This window comes from Aureobasidium namibiae (assembly GCF_000721765.1).
Source record: "Aureobasidium namibiae CBS 147.97 unplaced genomic scaffold scaffold_2, whole genome shotgun sequence".
Lineage (NCBI taxonomy): Eukaryota > Fungi > Ascomycota > Dothideomycetes > Dothideales > Saccotheciaceae > Aureobasidium > Aureobasidium namibiae.
The window spans coordinates 430,722-454,962 of NW_013581207.1; the positions used below are offsets into that span (position 1 = coordinate 430,722).

General features: G+C 50.9%; 8 protein-coding genes across 8 annotated transcripts; 4 read left to right on the forward strand and 4 right to left on the reverse strand.

Annotated features, from left to right (window-relative positions):
• Positions 1-234: 234 nt before the first annotated feature.
• Positions 235-890, forward strand: M436DRAFT_60344 (3-HAO-domain-containing protein; the record flags this gene model as incomplete). The annotated part of the gene is made up of 2 exons (XM_013575541.1): positions 235-302; positions 365-890. 2 exons carry the CDS (start codon positions 235-237, stop codon positions 888-890), a joined length of 594 nt encoding a protein of 197 aa, XP_013430995.1.
• Positions 891-1,148: 258 nt separating this feature from the next.
• On the reverse strand, positions 1,149-2,914 carry M436DRAFT_69497 (uncharacterized protein; the record flags this gene model as incomplete). Its single annotated transcript, XM_013575690.1, has 3 exons — positions 1,149-2,342; positions 2,686-2,789; positions 2,881-2,914. 3 exons carry the CDS (start codon positions 2,912-2,914, stop codon positions 1,149-1,151), a joined length of 1,332 nt encoding a protein of 443 aa, XP_013431144.1.
• A 627-nt stretch (positions 2,915-3,541) lies between these two features.
• M436DRAFT_38597 (uncharacterized protein) lies at positions 3,542-5,485 on the reverse strand (the record flags this gene model as incomplete). Its single annotated transcript, XM_013575390.1, has 1 exon — positions 3,542-5,485. One exon carries the CDS (start codon positions 5,483-5,485, stop codon positions 3,542-3,544), a length of 1,944 nt encoding a protein of 647 aa, XP_013430844.1.
• A 1,075-nt stretch (positions 5,486-6,560) lies between these two features.
• Positions 6,561-9,713, forward strand: M436DRAFT_60347 (Xpo1-domain-containing protein; the record flags this gene model as incomplete). The annotated part of the gene is made up of 2 exons (XM_013575542.1): positions 6,561-6,572; positions 6,642-9,713. The coding sequence occupies 2 exons, from the start codon at positions 6,561-6,563 to the stop codon at positions 9,711-9,713; spliced, it is 3,084 nt and encodes a 1,027-aa protein (XP_013430996.1).
• Positions 9,714-10,524: 811 nt separating this feature from the next.
• M436DRAFT_69500 (uncharacterized protein) lies at positions 10,525-13,253 on the reverse strand (the record flags this gene model as incomplete). The annotated part of the gene is made up of 3 exons (XM_013575691.1): positions 10,525-12,792; positions 12,846-13,120; positions 13,205-13,253. 3 exons carry the CDS (start codon positions 13,251-13,253, stop codon positions 10,525-10,527), a joined length of 2,592 nt encoding a protein of 863 aa, XP_013431145.1.
• Positions 13,254-16,156: 2,903 nt separating this feature from the next.
• On the reverse strand, positions 16,157-17,234 carry M436DRAFT_38570 (HORMA domain-containing protein; the record flags this gene model as incomplete). Its single annotated transcript, XM_013575384.1, has 8 exons — positions 16,157-16,478; positions 16,530-16,600; positions 16,653-16,798; positions 16,850-16,878; positions 16,932-16,970; positions 17,023-17,048; positions 17,100-17,125; positions 17,177-17,234. The coding sequence occupies 8 exons, from the start codon at positions 17,232-17,234 to the stop codon at positions 16,157-16,159; spliced, it is 717 nt and encodes a 238-aa protein (XP_013430838.1).
• A 209-nt stretch (positions 17,235-17,443) lies between these two features.
• On the forward strand, positions 17,444-19,639 carry M436DRAFT_69501 (GTP-binding protein-like protein GUF1; the record flags this gene model as incomplete). The annotated part of the gene is made up of 3 exons (XM_013575692.1): positions 17,444-17,450; positions 17,611-18,063; positions 18,123-19,639. The coding sequence occupies 3 exons, from the start codon at positions 17,444-17,446 to the stop codon at positions 19,637-19,639; spliced, it is 1,977 nt and encodes a 658-aa protein (XP_013431146.1).
• Positions 19,640-19,965: 326 nt separating this feature from the next.
• M436DRAFT_38308 (kinase-like protein) lies at positions 19,966-23,711 on the forward strand (the record flags this gene model as incomplete). Its single annotated transcript, XM_013575338.1, has 5 exons — positions 19,966-20,671; positions 20,726-20,778; positions 20,830-20,922; positions 23,159-23,277; positions 23,351-23,711. 5 exons carry the CDS (start codon positions 19,966-19,968, stop codon positions 23,709-23,711), a joined length of 1,332 nt encoding a protein of 443 aa, XP_013430792.1.
• Between the last annotated feature and the right edge of the window lie 530 nt (positions 23,712-24,241).

Genomic DNA, 24,241 nt, shown 5'->3' on the forward strand with positions numbered 1-24,241 from the left:
CCGTATGCTTGGCATGTCCTTGTCCGCGATTGGACCTCTCCACTTTCTATCTATGACGCTGGGCATTTCTGATACAGAAACACCCGGTCACTTCCGAGGTTTGCCATCTCTGTTTTGGCCATCAGAAGAAGCATGCAGACATTTAGATCACTGAGCAGACACACACTCAAAAGAAGCACAACCCTACGAACACCACTCACACCACTCCTCACCTCCATCACAAGAACCGCAACAATGTCCAGCACAGCACCCGCAAAACCCACAACCACGCCCCTGGGCAACCCTTTGAACATTCCCAAATGGTACCCACTCTATCCCTTCCTAGCCTCTAGTGCATCCAAACTGACCCTCCGCCAAATCACAGGCTAGAACAAAACTCACACCTCCTCAAACCCCCAATCAACAACTACTGCGTCTACTCGGACCCAATGACCGTCATGATCGTCGGCGGCCCCAACGCACGAACAGACTACCACATCAACAGCACCCCTGAATTCTTCTACCAGTACCGTGGTCGCATGCTGCTCAAAACCGTTACTCCCGAAGGCTCCTTCCGCGACATCTACATCGACGAGGGCGAGATTTTTCTCTTGCCAGGAAATACGCCGCACAATCCGGTTAGATTTGCAGATACGGTTGGCGTGGTGATTGAGCAGCCTAGACCTGAAGGGGAGGAAGACAGGCTCAGGTGGTATTGTGGTGGGTGTGGGGGTGTGGTGCATGAGAAGAGTTTTGTGTGTACGGATTTGGGGAGTCAGATCAAGGATGCGGTGAATGCGTTTGGAGAAGATGAGCAAGCGAGGACGTGCGGGAAGTGTGGGGAGGTTTGTGATGTCAAGCCCAAGCCCGAGGTCATGGAGAAGATGAGGACGGGTCCACACGATGCTTGAGGCTCTTGGATCACACCTGGAAGTGGAACAATACAATTGGAAGTAGAGAAGAGATGCAGAGTATGCGAGAATGCAACTCTGCACATACAAATGGTTACTGGCACCGAGTTAGATGATGCTTGCTAGACACAGAGACCCCGTCCGTATCTCATATCATTCAGTCAGGGGTATGAATGCCTTTGTGCCAAAAACGCCTTGCTCTGCCCAGTCTGAAAGCAATGGAAACAATAACGACGAAAAGAGTAAAATCCAAATCCATCATCCCTCATCATCCAAATCGCCACCCCAAGACCACTCGAACAGCCTCGACCCTTGACACACCATGATCGTCGGCCTCCCATCAGCCATCTGAACAAATCTCAGTCTGTTGATCCTTCCCTTCTCCTTGCTCGGATTGGCTCCACTCAAACTGCCCATCAACCTCCCGCTCTTTAGCGAATGCAGCTGGATCACATTATCATCGTCTGCGGTTGCTAGCAACTGTGCATCTGCAAGCACATCCATGGCGACACTGGGCCGTTCTGTCTTCGTAGGGGCTAAGCGCAGTAGAGCTGGCGATGGTGAATGAGGGCCTTTGGGTGAGGAAGTCATGCGAGTGTCGTAGATACTTGTGCTGGTAAATCCGGAGACCAGGACGCGAGACCCATCGTGTAGACTGCGGACGCCGGTTACGCCGCTGGAGTGCTTGAAGCGCAGGGATGAACCTCGTGCTCGTGCATCCCAGAGGTAAACCGGGCTGGACCTTGTGCCGCCGACAGCCACGTTTGGTGTCAACCAGTCGATAGAGCGGACATCTTCCTTCAGCGCATGGTGTTGCAGCAAATCTCCTGCCGATGTCATCATGTAGACTCCCTCTGTGCTTCCAATGGCAATGATATCTCTAGCTGCTCCTGTGGGACAAGGGCTCGCTGTCCAGAGTGCCGTTTCGTCTTTGCCCAGCATGGAGTAACTCGGCGCCGGCGAATCCAGGATAGGCGGCCCTTCGTCTGCTGCATCGATATTGCTAGCCATACCCGCCACGAATACATTGCCGGGATGTGTCCTGTCATATGCAGTCGCCACCAACGTCCTGCTTTGACTGACGCACACACTACTGATATCACTCCTAAACGCCGCTACATCATAGGCCTCCCTCTCGATCCCCAACCACTGCACCCTGCCAAAGTTCCTCGATCCAAGCGCCATGAAAATCGCATCGTTCTCTCCGTCTAGGAAGAAATCGTGTATGTTGTCACGTTTGCCACAGCTTTCGCAGCTATTGAGTGAAAGGGATTCGTAGCCCTGGAACTGGGAGGACAGGGCGTAGAGACGTGCTTCAGAGTTCAAAAGTGAGGAGCGGCCTTGTTCGCGCCAGAGTGCTATGCCTGCTGCAGAGGCCGAGTCGAGGATTTTTGAGCGGCGCACGGTTTGGGTCTCTCGTTTTTGGCGGTGGGCGGCTGTTCTCTTGCGTTTCTGCGTGCCAGTTTGTTAGATTCTGTAGCCCTTCATGATGAGATCTGCTTTTTGCATCCGGTCCGGACGTATTGCGTGAAGGGCTATGGCAAAGAATGATATTGAAAATCTAGACATCAAGGTGTTTTTGAGGTGCAAATCCTGTAAAGCATGTTCTCGAGAGAGTGTTTGTCCATTCGAGCCCACGAATCATATCACAAGAGATCCAGAAATTCTGGAATCCAAGGGTAATCATTTGTCGAAGTCCATCTGTCCATAGGTCCGGAACTGTAGTCACGAGCATCCTTCCACTAGCCCCTCACACACTCCTTCTAGATGGTAGAAGAGAAGAGATAAGACTTACTCTAGACATCTCCTTCTCCTTTTTCACATTTTCATGCGAGTATTTAGCACCCTGAGGTGCCACATGATTCGCCTGCACTCGAAAGTATTTTCCCTTTTCCGCATCTGTTCCCAAGGGAAAACGCTGGTCAGCTTCGTTCTGTTCCAGATCGAAAAGATGCGATCTTGTTTTAAAAGAAGATCGGGAACATCTTACCATAGTAGAAACCAGGAATCTCTCGTTGCGCCATAAGATCTTTGAGAATGATGAGTTTATATGTTATGTCTTGTTGGAAGAAGTGAAGTTGAGGCTCGGGTTGAAGATTGTGGATCGCACAACTGAAAGGTTGCCTGGTAGCGTCATTCGTACGTGTCCGAGCGTGCCTCAGCGTGCAGCGGCTCGGTCCGCGTGGCCGGAAGCCTCTAAATCAAAGCTCGTGTTCTGGATGTGATGCCCATCATAGTGAATGCGATAAAGGCTTGAGTGAAAAGGTGAGTGTGACTACGTATAACTGTGCTTCAGGCTATGACAATGGAGATCTCAGAATTCAGACGGAGAATTTACACTGGTTTGTATGAAATCAGAATCAGAGTGCAGTAGCATAATCTTGCCTACGTATTGTAGCAAAGGGGTATCAGAGTTACATCAACAGCAGAATACAGAAACCCATATAACAAAAGAAAAGCAACGAAGGGTTATGCGTTTTCGGCTCCCTGCCATGCCGTTGTGATGTTCCACCGCTGGTCCTCCAGGTTAACATCTACTTTGGTCCACGAAAAGCAAAAAACTCCATGCCACCAAAACTCCATGCTTATGCTTCCAATGTGCAACCTGTTTTTCGTTGCTCCAATTTGTCGTGGTTGAGCGATGGTTTTGCTCAGAGTCCAAGTTTCATCTCGTATTTCAGATTCTTGCTGGCACACCATTCTCTCAGCAGTGCATAACCAACTCGGACTGCGATGAGAGGCTCGGTATCCATTCCGAGCGGTAGAGCAATATCCCCAGCGTAGCGACCAATCTTGACGTCGTCCTCAGCTCCTGTTCCGGAAACATTGCTGTTCATAGCCTTTTTCCATGTCTTTGGGAATGATGACATGATGGTTGATAGAGATAATTTCGAGCTTCCATCTTTGGAAACTTTGAGACCGGTCGAAGCTGCATTGTGCAGCGCGCGCGTTTCCTCGGGCGTCATGTCTTGTGGTCGTTCGCGTATGGTCGTCAAGCGTAACACGATCATCGCATTGCACACAGCACCTAGCTGACAGGCCACACCATCGAGAGCTGGGAAGTATTGGCATCGCGTACGGACAAAGTTGATAAACGCCGGTATCGTTGCCCAAGTGTGTCCACCATCTAGAGGTGCAGGCGGGTTACGAGCGGCAAGTCCGCGGTCCGTACAGTAGAAGGAGAGCATGAACAACAGAATAGACTCGAGAGACATGGCGGCAGCCGTCTCACGAGGTCGAGATTCAGTGTGGCCATTGTTGGACTCCGCCTTGTCCAAAGCCGAGACGGCATGCTTCAATTCCCGGCCCAAGTTTCCGATTCGAGCTGCTTCGATCACCCAAGCTTTCGACTCGGCTGTCTTAATGCTGCCCGATGAGGGGGATGGTTTAGTGACACCATTGACCTGGCGTGAAGACTGCGGTGTGCCATTAACCATACTGTCGGTCGACTCGACGCGTTTCATAGCAGCCGAAGTGCGTAGATCTTTGGTAGCACTGCGGGCAATACGTGTGGCTTTCTGCACTGCGAGAGTGGCAGACGAGGGTGTACTGGGCTCCTGCTTTGTGGTGGACAGCTCAGGCTTGATGGCCTTCTTGCGTTTTGACTCGAGGAGTGGCGTGTCTTCTTCTGCCGGGCGTGGTCTCTTTGCTGCTTGTGGTGTGGCTTGTGCTGGAGCTGTTTGTTTCTCCGGAGGTAGCACACGAATGACTTGAGGTTGTGGTTTCATCTGCAAATATCGACCAATGTTCTTGCGCATACTCTTAGGGATCTTGAGGTGGACGACAAGTGATGAGGGGGTAGAATCTTGTTCTTCTTCTTGGGGTGAGTCGCGTGTTTTGGGCTCAGGAATGTTTGGCGGATGCTTGCGTGACTGTTCGGCGACTGGCGGTAGTGGGGAAGGTAGACGTTTCGATGCATGCTTGTGTCGAGATGGCTGGTATGGATTTGCTTCCAAAGAAGCTATGATGCTAGGAGGGAGAGTTGGGGATATTAGGCGGGGTGGTAGGAGGGGTTGTTTTGGTGGGTTTTGGTTGGGTGAAGGTCGAGGTTGTTGTGGTTGTTGTGAGCGGTCGCGCAGTGGAGACAGCATGCGTGGCAGATTTGCAGAGTCGCGTGACTTGAGCGACTGTGAGGAAGTCGACTCGGACAGCGTCTTGTTGTGTTTGGGCTTGTCATGCTTGACGTCCTTGGAGTCGGGTTGTGTCTTTTTGTTGGCGTAAGCAGCCAGGCTGATCTTCTTCTTAGGATGCATGCTGGGAGTGCTCTGTGTACTGCTCTCCTTTTCCCTCGGTTGCGACGAGACGGAGGCATTGTCCTTCTGGTAGTGTGAGTTGCGATGTAGATGAAAGACGTCGGAGAGTGGCTCGTGATAGTAAAAAGTCTGGTATTGCTGGTTGGGGTCGTCGTCTGGGCGGAAGGGAGTACCAGTGCGCCACATCTGCGACGAGTGATGGGAGTGGTGGTGGAACTTGGGTTCGTCTTGAGGGATGCTCAAGACGTAGGGCTCGTCGGGCGTGAAGGCGCGCATGCGGTCGACACAGGCATCGATGCGCCGGAGCAGGTCTCGCTCCTTTTCCGGAAGGGATGCAGCCATGTTGCCAGTCGAGCTGTTCTGTGTTCCTGTCAGACCATGTCTCGTGCCAGGAACAAATACAAGGGGCAGTCGAATGTCGGGCTCAATGCATTGAGAGAGTGAAAGCCGAATGCGCTATCGGTCGGGACGACAATCGATGCGCCAACGCTGATCCCAGCGGCCCGCCGGCGGCCCCACAGGCACCACTGTCCTGTGCCAGAGTTTCCAACTTCCAGTCTCCTGCCTGCCCTCGTCTCTTCTACGGAGCTGTAGAGCGCAATGCTCGCTACAATAAGGCACAGTGATTTTGAGATTCAAGTCGTATCTGAGGAAAGTCTGGAGAACACCGTATCTCGATGGATATAACTCAGTCCTCGAGAATATTGTCCATCTCTATAGCTATACGCGTTACAACCTTTGCACACGGGGGAAACCCTTTCACACCTGACTTTTGGCCGTGTCCAACCCAAACAAACATTCCTTTGTCTGGTCCTGCATCTGACCGCCAGCGCCAGTGACACAGACTCTTCCCCGCTTCTTCTCTGCATGCAACCCGTCCTTCTATACAGCCTTCTGTGCTCATATATGCTGCTCATTATGCGCTACAGCTTGCTCTTGTTCTAGTCAGGAAGGATGACTGTTGGAGCGTCTGTTTGTTGGCTGCGGGTTGCTCTCTTTCTGCCGATCTCCTACCTATTGCGCATGTCGAATGGCGTACCTGGTTTGTGGCTCTGTGATATTCCAGAAGAAGGCCTTAGAACACTCGTATCTCGAGATAATGCAGATGAAAGACCTGTGCTGAATGTCAGTGGCATGCTAGAAGGTTCCTAGCCGTGTAAGCAACACGAATGGCAGTTGCGATGATGGCGGGCGGGGCATGAGGCAGGTGCGTGCGGAGGACTGGCGCTCACCGCCTTTGGAGTTTGAGGCCGCAACATCAGAACAGCGAAACACCGTGACATTTGACAAGACCCGAATCAACAAACCCCGCCACCACCACCCACCTCTGCCACTTCATCTGCGCTACAATCTGTGTGTTTCACTACACTACAGCTGTCTGTCCTCGTAAATTCTTCCTTCTCAACTGGTGGCGAGCATGGATGCTCAGGTAAGACGCACCCCACGTGCCTGCCCATTTTGCACAAGCGACCAGCTAACCCGTCTTCCCTCTTGACAGGTCGAGAGCGCCATCCAAATTGCCTTTGATCCCCGGGCCGACCAGAACCTCAAAGCTCAGGCCTATGAGTTTCTGCAGCAACTGCGCGACGACGCTTCTGGCTGGCAAGTTTGCCTAGTCCTTTTCACTCGCGACCCTCCCCCGGACGAAGTCGTGCGCCATGTCTGTCTGGAACTGGTCAGCCATGCCGTTCAGGCAGGCCGTCTGGACGAACAAAGCCTCTCCTACATCAAGGATCAGCTCATGACATATATCCACCAAACTTTTGCGAACCAAGCGAACCGTGTCGACTCGCCCAGTATCCAAAACAAGCTTACGCAAACCATCACCTACCTTTTCACCTCCCTCTACGCTACCGCATGGCCAACCTTCTTCCAAGATTTCAGATCGCTGGCTGGCGATGCAAACACAATTGGCTCCGACAACCCACAAGGGACTATTCTTTACCTCCGCATTGTCAACTCGATCCACGACGAAATCGCCGACGTCCTGATCCCTCGCACCCCGGAAGAGCTGAAGCGTAATGCTGATCTCAAAGACTATGTGCGCTCGCGCGATGCCCAGAACATCTCGACCTTCTGGCAACAAGTTCTTGCGAGGTGGAGACAGATTGATCTGAGTATTGTCGAGTTGTGTCTCCGTTGTGTTGCACGTTGGGTAAGCTGGATCGACATCTCGCTCGTTGTCAACGAGAACATGTTGAACTTCTTGCTCGAGATTGCAGGACAACCGGACATCTCATCTGCTGAGAGCCCTCAAGCGAAGATTCGCGATGCCGCCATCGACACCTTTACCGAGATTGTGGCCAAGAAGATGCCTAGTCAGGACAAGATCCAGCTAATCTCGTATCTTAACCTGGCCAATGTCGCCGGTCAGCTCGTGGCCAGCTCTGCTCTGAACCAGTCCAGAGGCACCTCAAACTACGACAACGACCTTGGCGAAACCGTGGCCAAGCTTGTCAACAATGTCGTCTTCGATGTTGTCAAGGTTCTCGACTCGGAAGGTCTAGACGCGAACACTGCCGCCCAGGCAGACGAGCTTCTCCAATTGTTCGTTCCATACCTTCTCCGCTTCTTCTCCGACGAGTACGACGAAATCTGCTCCGCTGTCATTCCTTCGCTCACCGATCTGCTCACGCTCTTCCGTGTCTCGTCCAAGCGTGGAACCCTTCCCGACCAATACCGTGCCATGCTGCAACCTATCCTCGACACCATTATCCTCAAGATGAAGTACGATGAGACGGCAGATTGGGGTGCTGAGAGCGATCAGACAGACGAGGCTGAGTTTCAAGAGTTGCGCAGGAGATTGCACGTTCTCCAACAAGCTGTGGCTGCAGTCGATGAAATTATGTACATGGATACTCTGAGCAGAGTCGTTGCTACGACCTTCAACAGAATTTCGTCAGACAACAAGCCTAACTGGAGGGATTTGGATTTGGCTTTGTACGAAATGTACCTTTTCGGCGAATTGGCCGTCAAGAACGGTGGTCTCTACCAGAAGAGCTCACCCTCTAGCACTGCGTCTCAGCATCTTATTGAAATGATGGCCAAGCTAGTCGAGTCTGACATTGCTTCGTACCCTCACCCTGCGGTCCAGCTTCAGTACATGGAGATCTGCGTGAGATACTGCACATTCTTCGAGCACACTACCGACAGCATTCCCCGTGTTCTCGAGAACTTTGTCCGTTTCGTTCACAGCGATCACATCAAGATCAAGACTCGCTCGTGGTATCTCTTCTTCCGCTTTGTCAAGCAACTACGCAGCCAACTTGGTAACGTTGCTCAGACCGTCATCGAGACCGTCGCCGATCTACTCACCATTCACGCCGAAGTACCCAAGGATAGCGACGATGATGACATGTCGTCTGAAGAAAACGACCAGTCCGCAGACGCCATCTTCACCAGCCAGCTCTATCTCTTCGAGGCTGTTGGAGCTATTGCCTCTACGAACTCGGTCCCACTAGAGAATCGCATGCTCTACGCCCGTACTCTCGTCAGCCCCTTGATCGCAGACCTGGAACGTCACATTCCAGTTGCCAAGAACGGTGACGAGCGAGCAATCATTCAGGTTCATCATATCATTCAGGCAGTGGGAACTCTGGCAAAAGGCTTCTGCGATTGGATGCCCGGCAGCAACACCTCGGGCGCACCTCCACCCACTGAGCTAGCCAACGAGTTCTCCCCAGCCGGCGAAGCTGTTCTGACGGCGCTCGAGTCTCTCAAGAACTCCATGCTCATTCGTACTGGTGCACGCTTCGCTTTCTCACGCATGTTGGGTGTGCTCGGCTCCGGTATTCTGCAAAAACTGCCCAGATGGATCGACGGCTTGCTCTCGCAGTCTTCCACTAAGGATGAGATGGCTACGTTCTTGAGACTTCTAGACCAAGTGGTCTTCGGTTTCAAGACTGAAATTATCGAGATCCTCGACCAACTGCTTACTCCTCTGCTGCAAAGAGTCCTTGCAGGTCTCTCAGAGCCTACCACTGGCACTGACGATGCTATCCAGCTTGGCGAATTGAAGATGCAGTACCTGCAATTCATCCTCGTCATCTTGAACAACGATCTAGCGCCTGTCCTCGTCAGCAGTGCCAATCAACAGACTTTCGAGACTATTCTGACGACACTGGAGCATTTCTGCCGCGACCCCTCTGACTACCCCACCGCTCGTCTCTCTCTTGCCGTCTTGACCAAGATGACACAGGTATGGGGCGGCCCTGATCTCACCATCCCTGTCCCGGCAGGTGCTGCTCAACCTGCTGCACCAACGGTTCCAGGATTCGATACTTTCATCATGTCACGCTTCTCTCCCCTGACATGGGCTCTGATTTCACAACCCTCCTTCCAACCAAAGGATGCCCAAGCACGCAGCTACCTCACAGAAGCCGCCACCTTGCAATGGACTATCCTCCGCAAGTGTGGAGCAGCCTACGAGACCCACCTGCGTGAGACGGAAATGTCTGGGCTGGGTCTGCAAACTCCCATCATTGACGAATATATCAAGCATCTCGAAGCCAAGGATAAGCTTGATTTCAAAAAGTTTTTCATTCAGTTCGTGCAGCAAGTCAGATCATGAGAAGGTGTTGAAGGACATACTTGAGCGTTTTTTTTTTTTGCGAGGCTATCGCATGGAAGAAGTTGGAGGTTTTCGAGATTGTTTCCTTCTCATTCTCTTTTGCTCTTTTTTTCAAAATATCCCATCCGTCCCTCCTCCTCCTCTCCTACATGATCGAAGATACCCTCCTGAACAAGAAAGCAATCAAAAGACATTTATCATCCCACTCTATTCTTCGTGCATGGATCGATATGTCACCGTCACCAACGATCGCGTTGCGAGTACTAATCATCACCAACCTCAGCTATAGCGTCATCTCACCAAGCCTGGATAGTCGTTACTGCACCACGTTACCGTTGACCCTCTCTTTGATCAAGCCATGCAGCAAAGTATCCAGACAATCACTCAATAATTGCTCACAACCGTTGCGAAAGGCAAAACCAGCCACCGATGAAAACGATAGGACCCTGCTGACCCTGCTGACCTCCAGCCACCGTCTTTAACTTCCCTCAATACAGCCAAAAATTTAGACTCTGGCTTTCGAGGTCGGTCAGCTCTTCACAATGATTGAAAGGCAGACACAGATATCACTTTTGGAGCAAAAGGAGATAAGAAGTCATGTATTTGGAAGAAATTAGAAGACTCTGGTATATAGGTTAAAAAAGAAACGACTGTCTATAGGTTTTGAGTAAAAAAAAAACGCCCTTCGCTCAGATGGAACAAAAGATAGGAAAACAAGTGAGTGAGTGAGAGAGAGAGAGAGAGCATCGCCTGCCATCATATAACATAAAAGTCAATTGTCGAAACAGAGAAGAAGAAAGACAACCACCCTCTACCACGTGAAGAGCATGAGGTTAGGGTTGAGCATGATGGGCAAGAAGAAGTGAGAAAAGATGATGGTGGCAAGAGGCCAGATGGCAAAGAACTGTCTGATCTGCCAGTTCCACGGCACGATCCAAGCGCAGGCAATCATACCCAGCGCCATGACGATGCAGAAGATGAAAGTGTACTTGAAGTTCTTGATGACCTTGCCGACTTCCTTGAAGAAGGTGGTGTTTTCGGCTTCCTTGCTGGTTGCGCCCCAATTCATGTCGATGCCAAACATGTGCGATAGGAGAGCTTGCGACAAGTGCAGCGAGAGTCCACCGAGGAAGAGCATCATCATGGGAATCCACATCAGGTTGAGGAGGAGAGCGCTGAGCAGACCTTGCTCGTCGGTGCGGTAGCGGAGAATGGCCAGCGAGAGGTTACCGAGCGCAGAGAAAACGACGAGGATGGCGAGGTAGATCTGGAAAGAATCGAGGTAGTACTTGTCGTTGTAACCCAGGTACCATCCCATGAGGAAGTAGTTGAGAATGGTCAAGATCCAGGCGCTACCAATGGCATAGTAAGTACCGATGTAAGCCATGATGGTGAACTTCGAGGGAAGTGGCATGGCAGAGCAGATGAAGTTGCGGAAGAGCTTGGTGAAAGGACCACGAGTAGGCCAGTAGCGGATAGGGTGGAAGAGGAGCTCGTTGCATCCGTACGCGTATTTTTCCCAACGAGCGAGTTCATCGTAGACGGTAAGCGACACACCCTCCTTGAAACCGTCGCCGGTGTAACCACCCATGCGGACTACGTAACCATCGTTCTGCAGGCGCAGAGCCATGTCGAAATCTTCTGAGACAGTGTTCTCAGACCAGTACTTTTCACGATGGTCATCTTCACAATCGTAGGCGATGTTCTGAACAGAGGACCATCTCAGGATGGCGTTGTGACCGACGAAAGGAGCGACATCTCCACTGGCGACAGCATACTTGATCTGGGTGTAAATGAGGTTGGTGAAGAAAGTGATGCCCTTCTCGAAAAAGCTGTCGGTGACGTTCATAACACCAGAAGAGTACTGGAGAATGGCAACCTGTGGAGATTGATGCATCTCACTGGCGGCGTCGAGCAAGCAATCGGTTGGCACACGGGTATCAGAGTCGATCAAGAGAATGTAATCACCAAGACGGACGTTACCATCAGCCCAGGTGCGGCCTTCGTCCTCCTCGACGACCTCGTTGAGTGCCTTGACGTAGATCTCGGCTTCGTCCTCGTTGGACCAGTTAGCGTGCTTGGGAGTTGCGTTCATCTTGTCCTCAATACGGTTGCTGACCCAGAGGGCGTAGTTCATGTTTGAGGCCTTCTTGAATTTTCCGCGGCGAGTAAAGGCTTCACCGTGTTCACCCTTAGGGTCATGGCGAGGGCGAGCGACCCAGCCGATGTTGTGCTCGTCGTAGAAGTCCTGACGGGCACGAGCCTCCTCCTCGGAGATCAGCTGCATACCATCGTCGTTGACAAAGATGTTGGCAGTACCACCCTGCATCTCATAGGTGGAGATGGCAGCCTTGATGGAATGAACAGTAGGTTCAATAACGCCCTGAAGACCTTCCTTGTAAACGGGACACTGGATGGTGATGTGAGGGAGGGTGGTAAGATCGGCGTTGAGGCGTTTTGGAGCAACACCCGAGTAGAATTTGGTGTTAGACGTCAGCTGAGAGATGGGACCAAACAGCTGGGCAATGTTGTTGACGACTGCTTGGTAGAAGAAGAGCGAGAGCCACATCTGAGGAAGAATACACAGGACGAAAGCAATGCGGATGTAGCTGCCGTCAGTGGCAATCTCCAAGGCGATCTTGCGCCAACCAGTACCCATGACAACGATCATCAAACACAGAGTCAAGGCGCCGGTGATAGCCTGGGTGAGGACAATGCGGCGAGGCTTCTCGAGGGCACCAGCCTCTTCGCTGTCGGCACCGAGTTCATCAATGTTGACCTCGGCCTGCTTCTCTTTCTCGGAAACCTCCTCCTCTTCACTTTCTTGCTTCCAGACCATCTTCATGAGAGCGTTCTCGATGTCGGTAGCACGCTTGACCAGATGTCTCGGATCATCGTCCCAAACGACGAGGATACCACGATCGGCAATGAAGGCGGCGAACTGATGCTTAGCGCATCGCGGCAGGTACGACATATCGGGAAGCACTTGGAGACGGAGACCGCTCTTCAAGGGAATAAAGGCACGGTCGTTACCGTGAAGGAACAGCTTGATGACGCGAGTGTTGACGGTCATGGCACTCTGAAGATACAGTCAGCACAGTAACTCAAAGGCAAGATGATCGTTTTGCTCACTCTGACGTTGAGAGTCTCAACAGCCTTGAAGAAGCCAACAGGCTCGCTCTCGAGATCTGAAGGGCAGCATGCGTACTTTCCTCTCGACTTCTTGAGCAGAATACCCTCATCGTGACCACCAGCAGTCCAGAGCAATTCCATTTGCTGCTGGTAGAGGTTGTTGACCATCATGTCACACTTGATGTCAAGAATCTCCTCCTTTGCATGGTTGCGGAAATCACCTTCGGGGAAGACAGATGCCGGCCTTGATCCGAAGGGTGTTGCTGCGCCAGAGACTGCTCCTGAGGGTGCAAGATGTTGGGGTGTTGATGTGCCAGTGGCCGGGGCCTTCTCATTGAGCTCGGTGGCATTGTTCTCACCCTTCTTGTCGGCCTTGCGGCCTGGGGCGAGATATGACTTGAGACCCATGATGGAAATGTGAATGTGATGTTAGAATGTAGTAGTAGTGCTGGCTATAGCCAAGCTTCCTAATCAATTTCCAGTAGATTGGTTCCTGGTCCGCTAAATCTCTCGTCCTGGATATGGGTTTGTTGTAATGCTTGGACTGGTCTAGTGTCACAAGCTGTAAGCGAAAGACTGAGGATCAGTAAAGACCTCTGATATGTTGTAGTACGACAAAGAGTGGTTGTATGGTGATTGGGAAGGAAAGAAACCAAAAGGAAGGCGTGGTCCAGGACGGCAGCAGCACGACTAAGAAGTAGTCCGGGACAACAGCGCCAACAGATTGGATTTGATAGTGTAGAGAGCCAGCAGCTGCTGAGGCCAAGCCAGACAGGGCCGAGCCAGAACATACCCAAAACGGCTTTGATTCAGCACGGTCGAGGATAGCGCGAAAAATCTTGTCCTATTTTGGCGGCCGAGGCGACGCTAACGGCCATGCACATCGGTTGCCTGTCTTAACCTTGTGCCAACCCGTGGTGCGTACCTGACATCGGCAGCCGTCCGGTGAGAAGTGGGCGCGAGTCTGTCTCTCTGCCGCTCAACTGCTTTGGAGAATCGAGATACAAGGTGCAAGCTGCTTCCTTCTGTGCCGCCAACGGCCGAAGCTCTCCGCGTCGACCTAGATTAACACCACCGTACGCTGATCATTGATTCACATCTTGCTGATCTTCGAGACTCCAGTGCGGAGATGGTGCAATGACATTGACACCGTGTGCGTGGCTGACGATTATCTCAAGCTGACGGAGAGCCCGAAGCTGTAACGCAGACTCGTGGGAAGTTCGTTATCTCACCACGCCGCAGCCTTTTTCGACATGCGACAAATTGTGGAGATTCGTCATTTTGCAGGGGTTCTTTGCACCCACGAGATTGAGGTTCCGCATGCATGAGTCTCTTTAGCGAAGCACCTGCTCAACGGAAATCGACAGCGCAGAGACAGGACGCCTCGCACGCCATGGATGGGCACCATGCATCCCGAAAACTTGATTGCTAACGTGCATCGTCAAGAAAGCTTTTGTTCCCGGTCCGCTAGACTCGAGCTATACGAACGCTTTTTCCTTCTACCTTCTTCGCCACGTCGTAGAACATTGGAGTACTAGACTCGAGTCCGCCGCGACCAAGTGTGATTTATGACGAGACGGGTCTCAGCGATGTCTCAGACGTGTTTTCCCTCAGCTCTCTCCAGCGAGTCCATAGGTGTTCTCCGGCGCGCCACCTGGTATTGGCTCAACAACGGCCCGGCCGATCGTTTTCCACGCATGCTGGGTCACGTTAACAAAACGTCGACGAGAATTGATAACCAGCCTTGCTGGACGAGTAGACTTTCTCGACAATATTCGATGCTTCCGCTCTGCCTTGCTGGGATTGTCATTATGATGAGAAGTTCGCGTTATTGGTACTGCGATACTTATGCAGGTCCAAGGAACATACTTTCCTTCATTGGCGGAAGCGCCTTAAAATACACTAAACGCAGCCAAGGTTCAAATGCTATTTTGAGTTGCATCTCATAGTCTGTTCTGCACGATTGATGCTTTGGGCTGGCGTTTTTTCCTCACCAACTTATTTTCTGCTGCTGCTGCTCACGGATTTTGCTTTGCCTATCCACCCGTTCGGCTGGCTTTGGAGACGTTTCGATAAGCGGTATCAGTGTCGAAACTGCTGTATGCGAACGCATTCATGAGATGTTCTTCGTTGACAGATATAAGAAGAGGCTGGTAATTCATCTTTGCATCTCGAGCATCTCGTCGCTCCGACCCCAGAGTATTAGCACTCATCATTATTTTGTAATTGTAGCCTACGCGATGATCGCGCGGGCCTGGCTCTGTGCTTTTCGCTATGTTTCGGCTCGCGCCTTTTTTTGGTGATGATCTCTCTTGCATCAGCAATGAACCATCACTTATCTCGATTATTCCCACACAATTGGGTTTATTGGTAAAGTAGTGATAAGTACGTAGCAATAAATAGGAGGTACTCAATACTCGATAGCATGGAAAGAGAAAAAATGCATGATGCAGCCGGACAGAGACTCCACCCATCATGCTATTGATGCACACGGTCCCCCCCTTCGCGTGCATGGATGCTCGTGCATTCTCGCGATGGAAGAAAAAGTAGGAACCAGAGCTGAAAGAAAAGCACAGTCTATACTCCGCAGCTGAAGCAAAGCAATAATTAGCTGAAATCTTGCAAATATCGTTTTACGTTCAGCCGCTTTTTTCTTCCGCGTTGGCAAGAGTCATGGGCCCCTTGTGAGATTTCCGTTGGACACACAGAAAAGGCCCAGGTTGAGGCTTGAGAGGTTCAGCCCTTTTCTTCCTTTCGCTCACTTCCGCGCTCCCGCCAAACCGTGCTTGTTGAAAGGTTAAAGTTAGTTATGCTTTGCGGCCTTCCCGTGCGCCTTTGCAGCTGTATGGGCTGGACAGTGGCTGTTCAGCTGAACAGAGCTGACAGCAGCGCTGGCGGAGATTGTTGTTTGAACATGGCACCATGGCGTGGTTGAGGCGCTCGTGTGCAGGTTACAAAGGGTCTGACAGAAGAGTCTATTTTCAGGGGTGATGTTATAATTGTCATAGACGTGTTCGCTGCTCTTGTGTAATGAACATCGAGCAGCACAGCTGGTGGTATACAGCACCAGTTGTCGGAAGAGTAGTAGTGCAATATCTCCTCAACGGCCCTTCTACATATATGTACCGAGCTTGCTTTCGGGCTGTCTCAAACAATCTCAACCGTCTGGCTCTATCTCTTGTAGTTGAAGGACCGGCATTTTTTGTTGTCTCTCTAGAAGCTCAACGCTCGCAGCCGCCCGAACCTTGGTTTCTGCATGTCAAAAGTCTCCTCTTCTCAACGCTCATTCAGCCAATCTGTTGCAAAACACGTCAGATATAGATACTACAGGCAAGACATGTGATAACATCGATGGTGACAACATACCTGTAGCTCACAAGTGTATCGACCTTGTGGTTGTTGGTGGAGAAGCTGCGCAGCTGCACCTTTTCAGCATCTTGGATGTCTTTAGCATCACTGTCACCCCATTCCAAGGGCACCTCCGAGTCTTGGTCGGCGTAAACCAGTACGTTGAAGGTGCAATTACCATCGAGCATGGGTAGGAATGTGACAGAAGCGGTGATCTGGCGAAAGATAGATTGAATCTCTTGTTGCACATCTTGGTCGGATTTCTCAGATGCTTGCTCGGTGGCACTAAACGATATCGTCAGCTCATTGTAAGCGTAGATGATCCATTGGGCGTACTTCTCAGCGTTCTCATCGACAGCAGTTTTGCTGGAGCTCTTCTTCTTGGAGTCTTTGCCGAATATTTGAACCTTGTTATGGTCAGTCGCGGATAGTGAATATTAAGGTCAGGGTGTTACACACGTCAAACTGCCATCTTTCTACAGGTTCTCCAGTCTCTTTGCTGGTAATGACAATGATGAGTTTTGATATTTTGGACTTGAGCATCCACTTGTTTAGTTGGGACATGATCTTCTTGATGTATGCTTTGACTTGATCGTCCTGGGAGACTGCGATAGTTTTTAGCTGGGCGAACACGACGAGAGCAACGATCATCTTACCCAGCATATTGAGACCATATTTCTTGACTCTGTATAGTTTGTGAGAGAAATAAAACGACGGTCGTAGAAGATGGATGCATACGCTGTAAAGTCCTCGGGCGGATACACACCACGTTGGAACCTGCTACAGTTAGTGAGATAGTTCGAGATGAGTTTTGTTATGAGAAGCTTACAAGATTGTGTTAATGCAGTACTCGAACTATGTTCAGGTTAGTTTGCAGACAACGGTCGATTGAATTGGGGGTTGTACAAATTCTGTGACAGTCTTGGAGGAGCCTTGATATGGTCAGTCTGGGATAAGGCGATTATAGATGTTTTGCGACGCACCCTTCAAGGCAAGCTTGTGCGTGTTCTTCTCCTTGGACTCCTTCTTTGCTGGCGGCATGATTGCTTTGTGGATTGGTTTGAACTGGTGGTAATGGAGAGAATTGGTAGGCAGCACAAGAGAAAAGATTGGAATGTTGGTGCAGAAATTAACTGGACAATGTCGAGGAGAGGCGCGAAAGAGGCTGGAAAGACGCAGTGAAGCAGCAATCAGGAAGGCAGGAAAGATTGACGGATCGAAGAGAGTCGTGAATGGCTTGATAAAGCAATATGGCTGGCGAGTCGTGGGATTGATGGTGACAGCAAGGGAGAGGGCGGACAGCTTCGGGCCGACCATCGACGAAGTTCAAGACAGCGCGAGCAACAATGTCGATTCATCTTCAAGACACGACTGTTCGACTTCCCCCGGGCAGGCAGACCGCAGGACCAGATGCAAGCATGTTTCTTTCGCGCCCTTCCTAGACGCTTCGGAGCGTGCAACTTGACAGCCAGCGCGCCCACCATCAACCATGGCTATACCCGCCTCTTCCACGCAGCACCTTCACGCCTGGCGCAGGTCGCTAAGGTGCAATCCGACCTCGAGAAGCGCATTGCCGCCATTCCCATAGAACGCTTCCGCAACTTCTGCATTGTTGCTCACGTCGATCATGGAAAGAGTACCCTGAGCGACCGCCTGCTGGAAATCACTGGTGTCATTGAAAAAGGTGGAAATGCCCAGAGTCTGGACAGACTCGACGTAGAGCGAGAAAGAGGTATCACTGTCAAGGCCCAGACATGTACCATGCTCTACAATCACAACGGTCTGGACTACATGCTGCACTTGGTCGACACGCCTGGTCACGTCGACTTTAGAGCAGAGGTCTCAAGAAGTTACGCCAGTTGTGGTGGAGGTACCTTACCCGTGAACGACCAGCCGGACGAACTCCATGCGCTGACGCTATCCATACAGCTCTACTGGTAGTCGATGCGAGTCAAGGTGTGCAGGCACAGACCGTCGCCAACTTCTACCTTGCCTTTTCCCAAGGCCTCACTCTCGTGCCCGTCATCAACAAGATCGATCTACCCACCGCCGACTCACCCCGCGCGCTCGAACAAATCAAGGATACTTTCGAGTTGGATCCAGAAAAGGCAGTCCTAGTCTCGGCCAAGTCTGGAATCAACGTCGAGGCTCTGCTGCCCAGCGTCGTCGAGAACATCCCTGCTCCTGTTGGCGATGAAGATAAGCCGCTGCGTCTGCTCCTGGTAGACTCGTGGTACGACAACTACAAGGGTGTCATCTTGCTGGTTCGCATTTTCCAAGGCCAAATCAAGCCCGGCGACCATGTCACTTCGTTTGCTACTGGTATCAAATACTATGTTGGCGAGGTTGGCATCATGTACCCCCTTCAAACCCCCATGACCAAACTGCGCGCCGGCCAGGTCGGCTACATCTACTTCAACCCTGGAATGAAGCGCTCGCAAGATGCAAAGGTCGGCGACACCTACACCACTGTCGGTTCCGAGAAGCTTGTTGAGATGCTGCCTGGTTTTGAGGAGCCCAAACCCATGGTTTTCGTCGCCGCTTTCCCCGTCGACCAAAGCAATTACGAACATCTAGAGGACAGTATCAACCAGATCGTACTCAATGATCGTAGTGTCTACGTCCAAAAAGAGTCATCGGAAGCTCTAGGTGCAGGCTGGCGTCTCGGCTTCTTAGGCACATTGCATTGCTCTGTCTTCGAAGATCGTCTTCGTCAAGAGCATGGAGCAAGTATCATCATTACTCCTCCATCCGTACCCTTCAAGATTGTCGATCCTAAAGGCAAGGAGACTATCGTGTCAAATCCCAACGACTTCCCCGAGACCGATGTACTGCATCAAAAAGTCGCAGAGCTGCAAGAGCCGTTTGTGCTTGCGACCATCACTATGCCTGAAGAGTATCTCGGCAAAGTCATCGAGTTGTGCGAGGGCAATCGAGGTGTACAAACCGAGCTCACATTCTTCACGTCAACACAAGTAATTCTGAAGTACGAACTGCCGCTAGCCCAACTCGTAGATGACTTCTTCGGCAAGCTCAAGGGCTTGACCAAAGGTTATGCGTCTCTCGACTACGAAGATGCTGGCTGGCGCAAGTCCAGCATCATCAAATTGCAACTGCACGTCAACAAGATTCCCGTTGATGCAGTCGCTCGTGTCTGTCACCACAGTCAAGCCGAGCGCATCGGCAAGCAGTGGGTGACCAAATTCAAAGAGCATGTCGATCGACAAATGTTCGAAATTGTTATTCAAGCTGTCGCTGGCAGGAGGATCGTGGCCCGTGAGACCATCAAGCCTTTCCGAAAGGATGTTTTGGCAAAGCTTCACGCAGCTGATACCAGTAGAAGAAGGAAGTTGCTTGAGAGACAAAAGGAAGGAAGAAAGAAGTTGAGAGCTGTTGGCAACGTCGTGATTGACCAGAAAGCATTCCAGGGCTTCTTGGCAAAATAATCTTATTGCATTCCAATCGCACCTACTTCCACACAACGCAACCTACATTTCCGATTCCATTGTGCTGCTATGGTTATACCCTGAATTGTCCGTTCTCATGATATGCGTTACGCCAAGCTAAGATGGGACGCGCCTCTCTGTCGTGAAGACGGCGCATCACTATATCATGACAAAGAAACCACAGCTCATTGTGCTCCATGAACCACCTTTGTGCAGATTCTGTTTGCGGTCACTGGTGGCAAGATGGTGAGGTCTAATATGAATCGCTGTCACCCTGCGAGGATTCAAAACATACACTCTTGTATTGCCTCACTAATTCCTACAGCATGGTAAGACCTCGCCATCCAACGCCTCTGTATCCAGGGCTCGACAGGCGTGCATATGGCGGACTCCGTCATGGTGCACAAGACAAGCTAATCGATCGATTCCTGAGATGGACCTTCCGTCGCCCACCTCGCGCTAAGCCAGGACGAGCACTACATGAAGGCGAATGGCTACCAATGCAACCTGACTACAATCAAGGAGAGCAGCCTCTCGGTGAAGGTGGCATGGGAATAGTGCATCTCTGGTGCTATATCGACAACAATAACCGCATTCGAGATCGAGTCATTGTAAAACAGGTACATCCTGGAGTCTTCTCCTGGGAACGCAAAGACATGTGGCGCGACGGAGAGGTCGGTGGCGAGCCTCGGGAACACATGTTGAGTAACAAGGTCTACGAGAACCTGGAGGCATCGACCGCTGGTCATGGCAAATTCATGACAGAGTGTCTCGGGTACGGCAGTATACGGGACCCTAACTTGAACATAGACTGGACGACTGGATTGATGGCTCCTTCGGCCATTGCGGGATACAAGCTCTATTTCGAGTACTGTCCCTTTGGCGACCTGAGAAATGCGATCATAAGACAGAGCAACGCTGGAGAGTTTTTCCACGAAGGATTCATCTGGATGGTGTTTGAAGCACTTGCGGAATGTGCTGTGGCGATGACTAAAGATCCAATCGTACATATGGACATCACAACAAGCAACGGTAAGTCCGTCCTTCTATCTGCTCAGACACACCAAGTACTGATCCATAGAACAGTCTTGCTATCGAACAACGACCCCCAGCGATTCAAGATCTGGCCCACTCCCAAGGTAAGTTCGACATTCGCTGATCCAATGTGGCATAGCTGAACAGTAATCTAGCTGTCTGACTTTGGGTCAGCGCGCATTATCAATAGCTCTACCGCACGACGACGGGGACCTGTCGAAGCAATGCACCCATACTTCACACCACCGGTAACATCACGAGCTGCTCATAACCATCGATCCATGTGACATGTGTTCTGACAATAGTTCTAGGAGCTTACCCGAAATTATGCCAACAGAGACTGGGCAGTCAACGATTTGCGTGTCACCAGGAAGACAAATATCTGGGGTATCGGTGCAATCATCTGTTGTCTGATGCGCCTGGAACCAGAGCTCTTGTAAGTGTCCCTCTTTCGACGCTCACCTCATCTTCGCTCTGTACTGATTACAGTTTCGTCTGTAGGGAAACCGTGCGTACGACCAATAATCCACCACAACCTTTAAACAGACAGCTTCTATTCCATATCAGAGCTCAGCGAGAGGTTAGAAAGTTCCAGCACAGTTCAGCCGGCTACAGCGATGAACTGCTAGCACTTGTCGAAGATTGTTTGAGATACCGTCGGAGGAGGAGACCGGGAGCCAAAAGGCTGCTGCAGCGAGTGAAGCGGCGTATGCGCAATCATCTCGAGGGGTTTGATACGTATGGGGTGAATGGAAGGATTCCTTGGAACAAGCCGGAGAGATTGAAGGGAAATTTGAAAGATTTTTGGAGTTTTGGGCAAGAGGTCGAAGTTCGTCAGGACAGAGTGTGATTGGCTCTTGGGAACTATTGTCGGGTAGAACCCATGACTCCTGTTCAGATATTCGCAGATGCTATAATACTATCGCTTTGTAGGGATTGTATCTCCATCGGTTGATCCTCACATTACTTATGTTCCTTTCTTTGGTTTGCAACAGCAAAGTGCTTTACAAGCAGGAGAGGATTTCGAACGGCTAGTTACACAGCTTACTTGGTTTGCTTCTTTGCTTCTTTGCTTATTGGAATATGATTACCTGGTCCTTTGCACCTGTTGATGTAAATGACTGTACGACAAAGGAATTTGCAGTCTTTTTTACCAAATTGTGTTTTCTTGTACGTTGGACCGATTTTGGCAAGCCCACGTCCGCATGCGGCTCACAAAGTGGCATTGATATGCCAGAAACCCAGCTCGAGAAATACTTCCAAGCAGATCTGTACACCAACCTACCCGACTATCGCCATTCATACTCCCACGCCATGAATCTGAGTCCAGCTCTCAATTTTCAAGCCTTCGGAGAGCTCGCCCACAATGCTCAAACACGACTCGTCTCGAGTTTCATAAAATGGGCGTTCAAAGCACCAGAAGTGACTAATGGAGCACCTCTACTGCAACAGGGCCAATGGTTACCTATCCAAGCTCCGCGCGACGCAGCAGGAAACGAACAAGCACTTGGAGAGGGCGGACAAGGTATCGTACATCTCTGGTGTTGTGTCGATGCCAACAATCGCATCATCGACCGTGTGATTGTAAAGAACATCTTTCCAGGCACTGAAGCTTGGTCATTACCCACTATGTGGCGCAACAAAAAAGTCGGAGGCGAGCCCAGAGAAGCCTGAATCTGCAACATGGTATACGATGCACTGGAAGCCGAGAATCCTGGCGATGGAAGATTCGTTACTCGATGCCTTGGCTATGGAGACCTGCAAGATCCAGATTTCGTATACGCGACGGGGTTTGGCAACAAAGTTATCTTTGAACCCCATCCAATGGTGGGAGCTCCGGTCCCTGCATTGAGGGGGAAACCTATCACGCATCGCATTCCGAGTTATAAGTTGTACTTTGAGTACTGTCCGCACGGTGACTTGCACGATGTCATCAAAGCGCAGGTTGACGAGAGGGAGGTGCCAGTACCAAGGGTCAGGAGTCCCGGTGGCCATATGCGCGTGCAGAAAGTAAGGAGGGCTGATGGTCGATTGGTTCCGAGGACGAACAGAACCAGCAATGTGCCTTTCCATGAGGGCTTTGTGTGGAGGATGTTTGAGGCATTGGCGAAGTGTGCTGTGGCCATGGAAAGAGCGAATGTTCTGCATGGAGACTTGTGTCCCACCAACAGTAAGTCGTTACCTTGATGGGAGGGCAGGACGTACACTAATCATTCCATCCAGTTTTGCTTGGCGAACATGATCCCGATAGATTCGCGATATGGCCGACCCCTAAGGTAAGATTGCAGTCAGTCAATAGTAATGTGGATCGCTTTGCTAACACATATCCCAGCTATCCGACTTTGGCTCTTCGCGAGTAATCGACGCGATGGTGGCTAGTCGATTTACCCCTCCTGAAACGATGCAAATGAACTTTGTACCTCCGGTGAGACCAAGAGCCAAACAAATTCGAACTCCGTCTCGAAGTAGCTGACATCTGTCTAGGAACTCGGCGTGATGAGAGGAGACTGGGAAGTCGATGGCTTGAAAGTGTCGCACAGAACCAATGTGTGGCAAATAGGATTGGTCATCACCTGTATGATGCGACTTGAGTTTTACCTTCCGTAAGTTGCTTCCTGCTGAATTGTCGCCAAACGGAACATTGCAGCCCGGACTAACATATCTCTCTCTTTGCAGGGAAACCGATTGGCGTACGGGACCGTCATCAATCCATCCAAACGACGAACTTCATTTTCATGACCCCAATCAGCGAGAACTCCATCCCCACAGTTTCCAACATGCGAATTGCAACTACAGTCCGAACTTGCTAGCGCTTGTACGGCAATGCATGAGATACGATCCAGCTCGCAGACCATCACCGCGGGCGTTGCTGCAAAGAATCCAAGCACGCATACCAGGTAGTTGTGGTGGTATGGATACTTATACTGGAGATCGCAATGGAAGTATACCATGGAACAAGACGGAGAAGCTTCGAGGTTTGAAGAAAGATAATGAGTGGCCGCTGGGTGATGATGCCGAAGTTGTAGACGTGTTCTGATGAGGAAGGAGAGATCTACCATGGACTGTATGCCATTACTTTGTCTTGCACCGTTGCGAGTGCCATGTTAGATATGTTGGCAACCATGACATAGATGATTGAGTTGGAAGAGTTGATGTCTGGTTTGGACAATACAAATCTCGTGTCGCGAAACGTCATTGACATTGCCGCTGCTTCCGATGCGGCTCTGCGAGTCAAGGCTTCACGATCGCCAACCACCCGATTTATCAAACAATGCCACCTTGCTAATCGAAGTGGAATGAGTGTACAAACAGACCGCGGCAGTCACATGTCCCGCAGGAATGTATATGCTGTGTTTGTCGTCTTGTTATCTTTCGCGCACTTCAGCCTGATATCCCGTGTCCGACCACTGTTCCATGCGCTCACACAACCACTATGGCTATTGAGAAGCCAATACTCGACAACAGCATTCACAGATGCTGCGATTGTTCTAGCGGTCGGGATTCACTACTATGGAATCCATGATCTAAAGCCTCCACAATGGATTCTGGAAACACGGCCTATGGAGC